Raw genomic sequence first — 13,649 nt, forward strand, 5'->3', positions numbered from 1 at the left:
TGCGGTGAGGCGGATTCCCATACGACGATGACAGGGGTCTGTGCGAAGAGCCGGATTTCCATACGATAATATCGACAAGTGTCCATGAAACGAACGGGACAAAAACGAAGGCCACGAAATTTATTCTTGCAACGAGCAGGATGATATAAATATCCTAACAACGGGCCTCGGTGAAGTCAAACTACAATATGATGAAGTGAAAAGTAAAATAACAGCTACAGACATAAATGTAGAGAAACTACAGGAAGAAAATATAGAACTACAAACCAAAATACTAGATATGCAGACTGAAATCGAAGAGATGCAGCAATATTCTTGGCCTTATCATTGATAGAAATCTAAGTTGGGATCTGCACGTGGATAATGTCTTAAAGAAAATTAACTCAGGAATCTATGCCATCAGAAGACTGTATTATCTCTGCGATACGAATGTATTAAAAAGTGTTTATTTTGCCAATGTTCAATCCCATGTTTCTTATGGGATCTGTGTCTACGGTGGAACATCTGCTCAAAATTTGACAAAGATACTAATAGGACAGAAAAGAGCATTAAGGGCCATATTAAACTTTAAGAACAATGAATCTGTCAAAACTTTCTTTACTAAATTTGAAATTTTGATTGTTTACAGCTTATACATTTTAGAATGCATAATGTTTGTAAAAAATAATATAAACTAGTGGTCGTCCTGTGGTCGAAACTCGACCAAAAATAATTAATGTACAGACTTCTCTATTTTCTCCCCACACTGTAAATAAAACATGTGATTGGGATTTCTTCCATTTGTTTTGATTTTCTGTTTACATTTTGTTGTTATTTCGTCACCATCATGGCAACCCAGTTGGTCCATGTTAATTTTTTGAAGTTTTCAAATTCGTTTTTGTGCTTATTTTTTAGCCTATTTTAATTTATAAAGGGATTCTGCACATCTACAGGCAAATATCTTTCTAACAGTATGCGTAGATTTCCCCTGCGATGCACACGAGCTGAGAAAAAAGGTTTTAAAGAAACATGCTTGCCTATTAATATATAGATAGATAGTTTTATTACAAATAAAGATATTCACAGCTATAACACTAGGAATAAAAATAAAGTAGTATTACAAAATCATAAATTAGAATTTTTTAAAAGAAAAACTTCATACAACGGTATCAGATTCCTAAATCACATACCAGATCACATAAGAAGCATGCAGGATGATAGAGGTTTCAAAGTGAAATTGAAAGAATTTTTGATACAAAGGGCACTTTATTCATTTGATGACTTTTTTAAGTTTAGAACAGATAATAGATCTTAAAATTCAGACCAACCATTGCAACCTGGAGTAGTGTGATCAATACTGTCCTACTAATAATTTTGATTGTAGCCTACCTATTCATGTAATTATTTTTATGTTAATTTTTTGACACTATTCATGTAAACATGTATTTACAAATATGAATAAAGATCTTTTGATTTGATTTGATTTGATATTCCCGTATAGATAATATCGTTATCACAGGAGTGCCCATGCTTAAAGGCGAAAATGTTTCATGATCCTAGCCGACATTGCTAAAGTCCTCAATATTAACTTCCACCGGTATGACGTGTCGGCTGCCCATCGTCTTTCAAATAAAATGTTTAAAGGTCGTCCTCCCGTGATTGTCGTGAAATTCTCGTCCAGAGCTATTAAATCTGACTGGTTTTACGCTAGAAAAGAAAAGTGATCTTTAAAAGCCAACAAAATTTATCTGGTAAAATCATAGTAAGATAGTTGTTATACAAATCAATGCTTTTTGCTATTTAGATAAATATTACTTAAATAGCTATTTGTGTATTGAGAGGACAAAGTACTTAATTGCTGCCCGAGATCTACATCTCGCTCTCGTTGATACATTTTTAGAGCGGCAATTGCTGTTTGTTAGTACAATAAAAATATGTTTTGACCAAAAAAAAATTAGCACAAGCGGGAAATTTGGTACGGATGTTGGTTGTACCTCCCTTTTTAACATACTAAAAGTCCCCTAAAATTGAAGCTGTGCTACGGCCGCCATATTGGAAAATGGCGGCATATTTCTGTATTTTTCGCTTTAGTGACTTTATTATTAGAGATACAGGGAATATCTTAAAACACAAAATGTAGTCCATCTAAAAATACACATGTTTTGTATTTATAATTTTTCTCTAAGCCTAACGGTTTTTGAGTTATTTGTGATTAAGTATATTTAGCTTTTTATTTATAAAAAATAGGCGAAACCCATGGAAATCAACGGTTACTTTCAAGGTTTATGACCATTCATCTCGTTTAGTTAAATAGTGTGATACTATAAAATCTTAAAATTTTACTTTATTTAATGAGTAAAACAACTCCGCCATAGGCTAAACTGCAGACTCAGCTAATTTCCATTTGCCTGATTGGATGATTTATTAAATGTATATAAATAAAAATTAGGTTTAACAGGTACTTAGGTTTGCTGGTACAGGGTGGGTAATATAGTGTATTTTTTGTTAGCAAAATATCAATAACTGATTATAAAATAAACTAATTTTCCAAGGTTGATCATAATAAAAATCTATAAACAAGCAAACTACAACAGTTTACTTATTCATAAGAGTAGCTGGGAGTTTTAAATTTACAATTTACAAATTTAAATTTACACATTTTGGTTGTGTTTACTAAAAAGATGGCGATTCTTCGTCAAGATTCGAATACTAACCGAAGCGGTTTTCAAAAGAAGATGGAGCAAGTTATTTAAGTAATATTAACTCGTTCCAAGTACCGGAAATGTTGTATGCAGTGAGGTAATCAACCATATTTTGTAAAGTACGCAATAGTCATATTAATATTTTATCCTCATTTTTTACCCATTTAATAAATTAACACCTACTTTGTAATCTTTTGAAAACACCTTTGGATTATAAATCAAGTCTTGACAAAGAATCACCATCTTTTTAGTAAATACAACCATAATTTGAAAATTTAATTTTGTAAATTGTAATTTTAAAACTCCCGGCTATTCTTATCCATAAGTTAACTGTTTTAGTTTGCTTGTTTATGGATTTATCATGATCAAACTTGGAAAATTTGTTTATTTTATACTAAGTTATTGATATTTTACTAAGAAAACACACTATATTACCCTCCCTGTACCAGCAAACCTGGGTACCTGTTAAACCTAATTTTTATTTATACAGGGTGATTGATATAAGTGTGCCAGCCGTTTTATTCGAAAACTATAAGAGATATAAAAAAAAGTTAAATAGTAAGTACCTTGGATTTTTTATTTAAAAAATTGTAGTCAAGTCAAAAAAATTATTTTAGCCGCCATTTTTCCAATATGGCCGCCAACTTTGGTTTTTCTTATGGAACATCCTGTATTTTATGATGTATTCTGGTAGAAAATGTGATTTTAAGACGATTTTATTCTTGTGTTTTTTTTCATAAACCCAACCGTTTCAAAGATAATAATGGTTAAAGTTTTGAAATTTTTGCATGAGAAAGAGTTTCGATACAGGCCTAAGCAAGCATGCCAGCTTTTTTATTCGAAAACCATTCAAAATTTCACAACTTAAACCATTATTATCTTTGAAACGGTTAGGTTTATGAAAAAATCACAGGTATAAAATCGTCTTAAAATTACATTTTCTACCAGAATACATCATAAAATACAGGGTGTTCCATAAGAAAAATCAAAGTTGGCGGCCATATTGGAAAAATGGCGGCTAAAATAATTTTTTCGACTTTACTACAATTTTTTAAATAAAAAGTCCAAGGCACTTACCATTTAACTTTTTTTGATATCTCTTATGGTTTTCGAATAAAACGGCTGGCACACTTATATCAATCACCCTGTATAGGCCTACATTTAATAAAACATCCAATCAGGCAAATTGAAATTTGCTGAGTCTGCAGGTTAGCTGTGACGGAGTTGTTTCACTCATGAAATAAAGTTAAATTTGAAGATTTTATAGTATCACACTATTTAACTAAATGGGATGATTGGTTGTAAACATTAAAAGTAAACGTCGATTTCCATGGGTTTCGCCTTTTTTTATAAATAAAAAAAACTAAATATACTTAATCACAAATAACTCAATACCCGTTGGGCTTAGAGAAATATTACAAATACAAAAAATGTGTATTTTTAGATGGACCACATTTTGTATATTTAGATTTTTCCTTCATCTATAATAATAAAGTCACTATAGCCAAAAATACAGAAATATGCCGCCATTTTCCAATATTAGCCTTAGCACAGCTTCAATTTTATGTTCAAAAGAAAGGTACACCCAACATCTGTACCAAATTCCCTGCTTGTGCTAATTTTTTTAAAGTTTATGTAATTTTTGCTTATTTTTACTGCACTATGTGGTCATAATACACAAAAGAATTTTCTTAACTTATTATAACACACAAGTTAACTTTTTATTTGTATATAAAATGTCATTTAGATTATGTAAGTTATTTAGCCTACTTACCTCATGTTAGTGTTTTATAGAAACACTAACAATAAAAGCTGATCTTGCGTGCGGGAATTGTCATTCCCGCTAGCAATAGAGTACAGGAATGAATAAGCAGTGGCGTCATTTCACCAAATCCTTGGGGGGGGGCAAACACCAGAGGGTATGGGGGGTATGGAATACCCCCCAGCAAACAAGGGGGGTCCGGCCCCGGAAAATTTTGCAGTTTTGAAACAAAAAAAGAGGGGTTTAAGCTTATTTTAATTGTCAAAAGCACTTAAAATAAAAAAAAAAATTATGAGTAAAATTTATTTAAATTTAGGCAGAAAATTAATGAATCTTAGAATTATTGACAACAGACAGAAACACAATAATTTTATGTTGGTAAGTTAGTCATCTAAGAAACGTGATCAATAGTTCCATGATGTATTAATATTATGTTTGTTATTAGATTCATGACCAATTTCTCTTGTACAATATTTAGCAATGAATACGGTTGTTCATAGCCTATAGTTTATAACAGTTTATTTTGGTTTTTAAATAAAATACAGGTATTTAAGAACTTAAAAACAAATTAAATTTTATCACCAGTAAAATAATTTGACACAAAAGTACAAAAGGTTCTATTTAACTATATTAAATTAGTAGGTAGTCTACCTACAATGTTCAAAATAAATTACGTAAAATTTATACACATGTATAATTTTAATGCTTAAATAATTCATAAAAGTAAATGACAAAGCAATGCTTCTAAAAAATCTGAATTTTTATGTATAAACTAGAATTAAGTGGTTTATCGTACAGCACCAAACAGAAAAAGTAAATGAATAACAAAACTACTAATTTATTTAAACTCAAAATGTGCTATCTAAGACAATAAAACAATAATAATTTTTGTTTCAAATTACTGTACAAGAATACTGTATACAGATTTTTGTCTGCTGTGCTTTTTAGAATTTGACAGGAGAAAATATTTGTATATTGGCTAGTACAGCATATTTTTTTCTCTAGTCCAGGATCCAGGGGGGGGGGGGAAATGTCCCCCCCTGCCCACCCCAAATGACGCCCCTGGAATAAAGCGGAAATGAGTAATTTTGCGACCCGTTTACTTGGTAAAAAAACTTGGTACTGATTACGGGTGTGGCAATGTGATAATTTATTTCCATGTAGTGGTACGAAAAGATTGTTTCTAACCGTTATTTTACATGTACATAACCAAATAAATCAACCGGGTTCACATGATTTTTTATAAGATTTTACCATTCGATAGCTGCAAACGCCCAGTTAATGTTAATAGTTATTCAAACAATGTATAAAATCCCCACTAAAATAATGCTATTTATAAGCTAATACTAAACTGAATAGTATTGGTGTTAAGTTACTTAAATATTGCTTATAAAAATGAAGTTATGAAGACCAGAGGAGTGTTATAACATATCAACAAAAACTTGGTACAAATATGAATGAGTACAAGACAAATAAAAATTATAAAAACCTTTAGGCCCTAATAACATTTTTAACTTATAACTCCTGTGATAGTTTTAAAAATATTTTCATTTTCCAAATAGGTGTGAATCTGCTGGTGATGACAAACATTTGTAAGAATGAAGCGGAGGCAGAAAAGTTGATTCAGAAGGTTATTAAGGAGGGATCTGCTATGGATCGGTTCTGTCGGATGTTGTCAGTTCAAGGTGTCAATGAGGAGACCATTACAAGACTTGTAGCTGGGGAACAAGTGTTGCCGATGGCCAACTACACCACCGACATACCTGCTGTAGAGACTGGTATGAGATAATTATACATATGTAACTAAACCGAAAATACTCTGTTAAAACTGTATATTAAATTCAGAAAAATGCGGGGTAATCAGCCTGTAAATATGTTGTTGTGCAAAAGAAATATAATTTTGCTATATCTATACTGAATGTTTCCTGCGTGTTGCAGGTTGGGTCAGTGGAGTGGATGCCATGATAATAGGCCAGGTCTGCCAATGGCTAGGTGCTTGTCGGCGAACCACTTCATCTCAGATTGATCCAAGTGTTGGTGTACAGGTGGGTTAGGGTTAGTGTAGTAGAGGTAATTGTAATGTTAAGATAAAATAATGACAACATCATGTGACATGTGGAGATGTATGGTTGAAAGTACGTCACTGATTTCCTTCTCTCTACACAAATGTCAAACATATTTCTATTGTCACGTTCACCGTCAGGTAGGAGATCAGGTGAGATGTGGAGATGTATGGTTGAAAGTACGTCACTGATCTCCTTCTCTCTACACAAATGTCAAACATATTTCTGTTGACAGGTTCACCGACGGGTAGGAGATCATGTGAGATGTGAAGATGTATGGTTGAAAGCACGTCACTGATCTCCTTCTCTCTACACAAATGTCAAACATATTTCTATTGTCACGTTCACCGACGGGTAGGAGATCATGTGAGATGTGAAGATGTATGGTTGAAAGCACGTCACTGATCTCCTTCTCTCTACACAAATGTCAAACATATTTCTATTGTCACGTTCACCGACGGGTAGGAGATCATGTGAGATGTGAAGATGTATGGTTGAAAGTACGTCACTGATCTCCTTCTCTCTACACAAATGTCAAACATATTTCTATTGTCACGTTCACCGACGGGTAGGAGATCATGTGAGATGTGAAGATGTATGGTTGAAAGCACGTCACTGATCTCCTTCTCTCTACACAAATGTCAAACATATTTCTATTGTCACGTTCACCGTCAGGTAGGAGATCAGGTGAGATGTGGAGATGTATGGTTGAAAGTACGTCACTGATCTCCTTCTCTCTACACAAATGTCAAACATATTTCTGTTGACAGGTTCACCGACGGGTAGGAGATCATGTGAGATGTGAAGATGTATGGTTGAAAGCACGTCACTGATCTCCTTCTCTCTACACAAATGTCAAACATATTTCTATTGTCACGTTCACCGACGGGTAGGAGATCATGTGAGATGTGAAGATGTATGGTTGAAAGCACGTCACTGATCTCCTTCTCTCTACACAAATGTCAAACATATTTCTATTGTCACGTTCACCGACGGGTAGGAGATCATGTGAGATGTGAAGATGTATGGTTGAAAGTACGTCACTGATCTCCTTCTCTCTACACAAATGTCAAACATATTTCTATTGTCACGTTCACCGACGGGTAGGAGATCATGTGAGATGTGAAGATGTATGGTTGAAAGCACGTCACTGATCTCCTTCTCTCTACACAAATGTCAAACATATTTCTATTGTCACGTTCACCGTCAGGTAGGAGATCAGTTGAGATGTGGAGATGTATGGTTGAAAGTACGTCACTGATCTCCTTCTCTCTACACAAATGTCAAACATATTTCTGTTGACAGGTTCACCGACGGGTAGGAGATCATGTGAGATGTGAAGATGTATGGTTGAAAGTACGTCACTGATTTCCTTCTCTCTACACAAATGTCAAACATATTTCTATTGTCACGTTCACCGTCAGGTAGGAGATCAGGTGAGATGTGGAGATGTATGGTTGAAAGTACGTCACTGATCTCCTTCTCTCTACACAAATGTCAAACATATTTCTGTTGACAGGTTCACCGACGGGTAGGAGATCATGTGAGATGTGAAGATGTATGGTTGAAAGTACGTCACTGATTTCCTTCTCTCTACACAAATGTCAAACATATTTCTATTGTCACGTTCACCGTCAGGTAGGAGATCAGGTGAGATGTGGAGATGTATGGTTGAAAGTACGTCACTGATCTCCTTCTCTCTACACAAATGTCAAACATATTTCTGTTGACAGGTTCACCGACGGGTAGGAGATCATGTGAGATGTGAAGATGTATGGTTGAAAGCACGTCACTGATCTCCTTCTCTCTACACAAATGTCAAACATATTTCTATTGTCACGTTCACCGTCAGGTAGGAGATCAGTTGAGATGTGGAGATGTATGGTTGAAAGTACGTCACTGATCTCCTTCTCTCTACACAAATGTCAAACATATTTCTGTTGACAGGTTCACCGACGGGTAGGAGATCATGTGAGATGTGAAGATGTATGGTTGAAAGTACGTCACTGATCTCCTTCTCTCTACATAAATGTCAAACATATTTCTGTTGACAGGTTCACCGACAAGAAGAAAATCATGTGAGATGTGAAGATGTATGGTTGAAAGTACGTCACTGATCTCCTTCTCTCTACACAAATGTCAAACATATTTCTGTTGACAGGTTCACCGACGGGTAGGAGATCATGTGAGATGTGAAGATGTATGGTTGAAAGTACGTCACTGATCTCCTTCTCTCTACACAAATGTCAAACATATTTCTGTTGACAGGTTCACCGACAAGAAGAAAATCATGTGAGATGTGAAGATGTATGGTTGAAAGTACGTCACTGATCTCCTTCTCTCTACACAAATGTCAAACATATTTCTGTTGACAGGTTCACCGACAAGAAGAAAATCATGTGAGATGTGAAGATGTATGGTTGAAAGTACGTCACTGATCTCCTTCTCTCTACACAAATGTCAAACATATTTCTGTTGACAGGTTCACCGACGGGTAGGAGATCATGTGAGATGTGAAGATGTATGGTTGAAAGAACGTCACTGATCTCCTTCTCTCTACATAAATGTCAAACATATTTCTGTTGACAGGTTCACCGACGGGTAGGAGATCAGGTGAGATGCGGAGATGTATGGTTGAAAGTACGTCACTGATCTCCTTCTCTCTACACAAATGTCAAACATATTTATGTTGACAGGTTCACCGACGGGTAGGAGATCAGGTGAGATGTGAAGATGTATGGTTGAAAGCACGTCACTGATCTCCTTCTCTCTACACAAATGTCAAACATATTTCTATTGTCACGTTCACCGTCAGGTAGGAGATCAGTTGAGATGTGGAGATGTATGGTTGAAAGTACGTCACTGATCTCCTTCTCTCTACACAAATGTCAAACATATTTCTGTTGACAGGTTCACCGACGGGTAGGAGATCATGTGAGATGTGAAGATGTATGGTTGAAAGTACGTCACTGATCTCCTTCTCTCTACACAAATGTCAAACATATTTCTGTTGACAGGTTCACCGACGGGTAGGAGATCATGTGAGATGTGAAGATGTATGGTTGAAAGTACGTCACTGATCTCCTTCTCTCTACACAAATGTCAAACATATTTCTGTTGACAGGTTCACCGACGGGTAGGAGATCATGTGAGATGTGGAGATGTATGGTTGAAAGTACGTCACTGATCTCCTTCTCTCTACACAAATGTCAAACATATTTCTGTTGACAGGTTCACCGACGGGTAGGAGATCAGGTGAGATGGGGAGATGTATGGCTTACAGTACATCACAGTTCTCCATCTCTCTCTGCTCAAGTGTACGACAGTCTGACTAAAGCTATTACCATCTCTAACACGGAGGTCAAGGGGCAAGACATAATCATTGAGGTCATTCATCAGTGATTGTCAGCCAGTGATCAGTTTTATTATTTAAATTACCAAAAACTACGGTTCTACATTCACCCTATAGGCCTTAAGTAATTTTACCGATGTAATGATAAACCAATGTGTATATTTTTGCTATACAGTCCTAGAGTTTTACAACAATTGCAATGTACTGACATAATTTAAATGATATATAAATAAACGTACGTTTATTAATATTAATTTGAATGATATTATTTAATCCCAGTAGGGGAAAAGTAAATCGTTTGTACGCAAGAAGCTAATTATTTGCTTTGAATAGAAATCTAAATCAACAACAGTGTACGAGTACATAGCATATCAAATCAAATTATCTTTATTCACTTTATACATTTTATATATATAAATAACAGGAAGGGATCACATCATTTGTCCGAGTTTTCAACTGTCCGAGTTTGTTAAAAATTACAAAATATTAGAAAAATCAGATGTCTGAGTTTCATTTGTCCGAGTTTTGATAAATAACTAATAATATTTAGATAAATCAACTGTCCGAGTAGAGTCAACATCAATAATGTGACACCGCGCGCCTAGACTGGCGTCTCAGGCGCCTGGTCAGAAGCCGATGTAAACCTCTTCTGCGAAGAAGTCGGGCATTGTGCGAGAGATCCTTACGTCGACTTAAGAAAAATTATATTATATGTATCTTTTTTATATTCTCAACAAGTATGGTTGGTTAGGTTAGGTTGAGACAGTTTAATTTTATAATTAAACATTTACAAATTAATTTTATAATGAAAAATCTATATATAAAGACCAAAGTACCCATGAACTTTTTGAGAAAACTACAAGTCACACCCCCATAAACTTAAAATGTTCGTCATGACGAGAAACCTTGCTCAAAACTATCCATTATTTCGTAAATTGCCCTTTAAGGTCACGACAGGGCCTCAAAAGTTGGAATTTTAATTTCAAAAATTCCCTTATCATTTAAAGAACTATTCAATTCAATTCATTGCCTATGTTTTAATATTCTTCCCCCCTCCCCCTATGAACATAAAATCCCCTGCCGCAGCAAACCTCCAGTCTAATTGAATTTCAATTTGCCGTATTGGATTTTAACTCAAATATTTCCTTAGAAAATGCTAAATTTATTTCCTGTTGTAATAATATCATGTTTAATGAGTACTTAGTTTGCTGCTACAGATAAGGTAATAATATGTGATTTTTGGTAAAATGTAAATCGCTTAGTATGAAATAAATCAAATTCAGCCAAGATGTATTATTAAGGAAGCAAAACACAACAGGTTGCATATTTACCACAAGAATAATATTGGAATTTTAAATTTAAAATTTCAAAATTTTCATTGACCATTAAGCGTACAACAATGGTTTACTAAATTATCTCTTTTGTAAGCTCTATAAAATTGTTTAGAGTGAAATTAAAACTATGTTCTGAGGGTCAAAAATGGGGAAAATATATTTTTACAACAATAAACGCTGAATAAACAAAGACTGATCATGCTGGTTCGTGAATTCGTAGGGACTTAGGTTTACACATTTGTACCGAATTTCATTGAAATCGGATAATGTTTACTTGAGTTATCATGCTAACAGACACACAATTTATAAAATATGTATACATAAAGGCATTTGAAAGTATGGCGTTTTTGGCCTTAAAACAAAATTATTTTAAAACAAGTTTTCTGTGGACACACACATGGGACAGGGATAAGCAAAAAGTAGCAAAATATGTGATCTGACGTACAATTCACTATGAATTCACCTTTCTCTTCAACTTCCATCTGAGCTGTCCAAATGTTATAATTGATAACTTCTACCACCCAGCAGCTCTACCACAGGCAAATGAAGTCTTCATGAGTTGAAGAAGAGAGAGGATTGTAACCCTCAATCTACGGTGCCGTCTTCTGGTTCAAGAGGCATCTTTTGAACCGTTCGGCTATTTATCAGACTTATAAGACGTCTGTTGTCTGTTCTAGAAGTTTATTAGAAGAGGGTAAGGTCTGGTGACGTTGACGTTCCTTCAAGGGTTCAAGTTGTAGGAGGACGCTTAAACAATAGTTTTGGGAAGTTACTGATACCGGGGGAGGGTCTTGGTTAAAAGTAAAATAATAATTATTTAAACGTTGGTTTAGGCCACTTTTTTATATAAACTGTTTTATTTATGTCTTATGTCTATCATTGTCTCGTTTAATCATTTTACCTACTGACTCATATACCCACTGAGTGCCTGCGTACTACCTGTTGGTTGCGTCCATTATCACCCATCCTAAAAACATTGGCCCTGCTAACAATTATTTACAACGCAGGAATAAAAATCATTTTTATGTTAATTATTGTTATTTTTACTTTTGACTTGAAAATGGGAAGACTACGTCCCAGAGTCCTTATGAATCAGCCACCACTGAACGAAAATCTAAAGGAGTTTTAACATACGCTTAGACAGTGCAGCTTGTAGATCTACAGTATACTACTATCAAATTACAAAATACAGTACATTCAAATGAATAGCATCATCATACACATGAGCATATTATGCACTTGGGTGTATTACAGTTTTGTAGTTTTTGACGATGAGCTGCTGGCATGGGAGTACAATCCCAAAGTTGCGATTTCCCGCAATCCCAGTAACTAAGGCAGGTCAACAAATGATGAATTTCATGAGATTGTTAATAAGCTTTAATGTAGAAATTAATAATAAAAAAAATAGATTGCTCGTTAGTATAAAAAATTGTTGTTATTTAAATGAAGTATGAAGGGTTTTGTCCACCAAAAAGAAATTATTTTCCAACTTCAATTAATACAGCAAAACTGGAAATGAAGACAAAGATGATTTATTGATAAAACCAATTAAAAAAATAAAATTATATTTTTGTAATACAAGCTGAACTAGAATTCCAAATCTGTAATTATTTTTGTAAAATGTTTGTTTCATTTAGACTTATTCTAATTGTAGTACACTTTACACTCTTTTTAAATAGTCGGCTGGGTAGCCGAGTGGTTATAGTGCTCACCTAACAATCAAAAGTATGCCAGATTGATCCTGAGAAAAGTGAATGGCTTTTTGATGGTTCAATCCTAGAGCCAGCTGTCCCTGATCATTGGGCTTTAAATAAGACAAAGCTACATATACCATCTCACTTCGTCCTACAGTCATCCTTAACTCATATTTGGGTTAACACCTAGGTGGCCTCCCCATCTCAATTGATAATGATAATAAATAATAACACATAGCCTCTTCAGTATAAAATGTATGCTGAGGTCTTTTTGTCTCGCAAACGTTTACATTTCCCCTTTACTACTATTTGTACAACATGAAGTAGAGAGTATCATGAGTCAGTGCCCCTTTGGTCTTAGTGTTCTCCGTACATAGCCCTGGTGTGAGGTAGTTCAGATAAAGTACTACTGTTTGAACCTTTGTCAAGATGAAACAACATCAAGAACAAGCCATGTAGCAATTAAGCTGACATTGGTATAGAAGAAAAACAGTTTGGACAGAAGTATATAAAAAAAAAATGCATGGTCTCCAAGAGTATGGACACAAAAATAACTCAAAAAGTTCATTGAGACCTAGCAAAACAGCAACATGAAACCTAGGGGAAATTTTAAACAACAGTTTATACATAATATAGTTTATTACAAATTTTACACAGTTATCCATTTACTAAAATATATTTGGAGTGTGTATAATTTGGCACTTAACTCTTTAAAATTCAAAAACTGAAAATCAATAAATAACAATGATTGACTAGGCAATAA

General features: G+C 34.5%; 1 protein-coding gene across 6 annotated transcripts in view; it reads left to right on the top strand.

Annotated features, from left to right (window-relative positions):
* LOC128988111 (thymidine phosphorylase-like) overlaps nt 1–11,950 on the top strand; it is an 82,467-nt gene extending 70,517 nt beyond the window's left edge. For 5 of the 6 annotated variants that reach the window (XM_054409323.1, XM_054409322.1, XM_054409324.1 and 2 more), the window contains exons 9-11: nt 6,006–6,221; nt 6,382–6,488; nt 9,738–10,332. In XM_054409323.1, coding sequence (XP_054265298.1) covers nt 6,006–6,221; nt 6,382–6,488; nt 9,738–9,908 — 494 coding nt within the window. In that variant the 3' untranslated portion in view covers nt 9,909–10,332. Of the gene's footprint in view, nt 1–6,005; nt 6,222–6,381; nt 6,489–9,737; nt 10,333–11,869 lie in introns of those variants that run through there. The other variant, XM_054409326.1, reaches the window with a different exon arrangement.
* The last annotated feature ends 1,699 nt before the right edge of the window (nt 11,951–13,649 follow it).

This window comes from Macrosteles quadrilineatus, unplaced genomic scaffold (assembly GCF_028750875.1).
Source record: "Macrosteles quadrilineatus isolate MER2022 unplaced genomic scaffold, UCM_ALF_1.0 Scaffold_2__2_contigs__length_208266976, whole genome shotgun sequence".
NCBI classification, from domain to species: Eukaryota; Metazoa; Arthropoda; class Insecta; order Hemiptera; family Cicadellidae; genus Macrosteles; species Macrosteles quadrilineatus.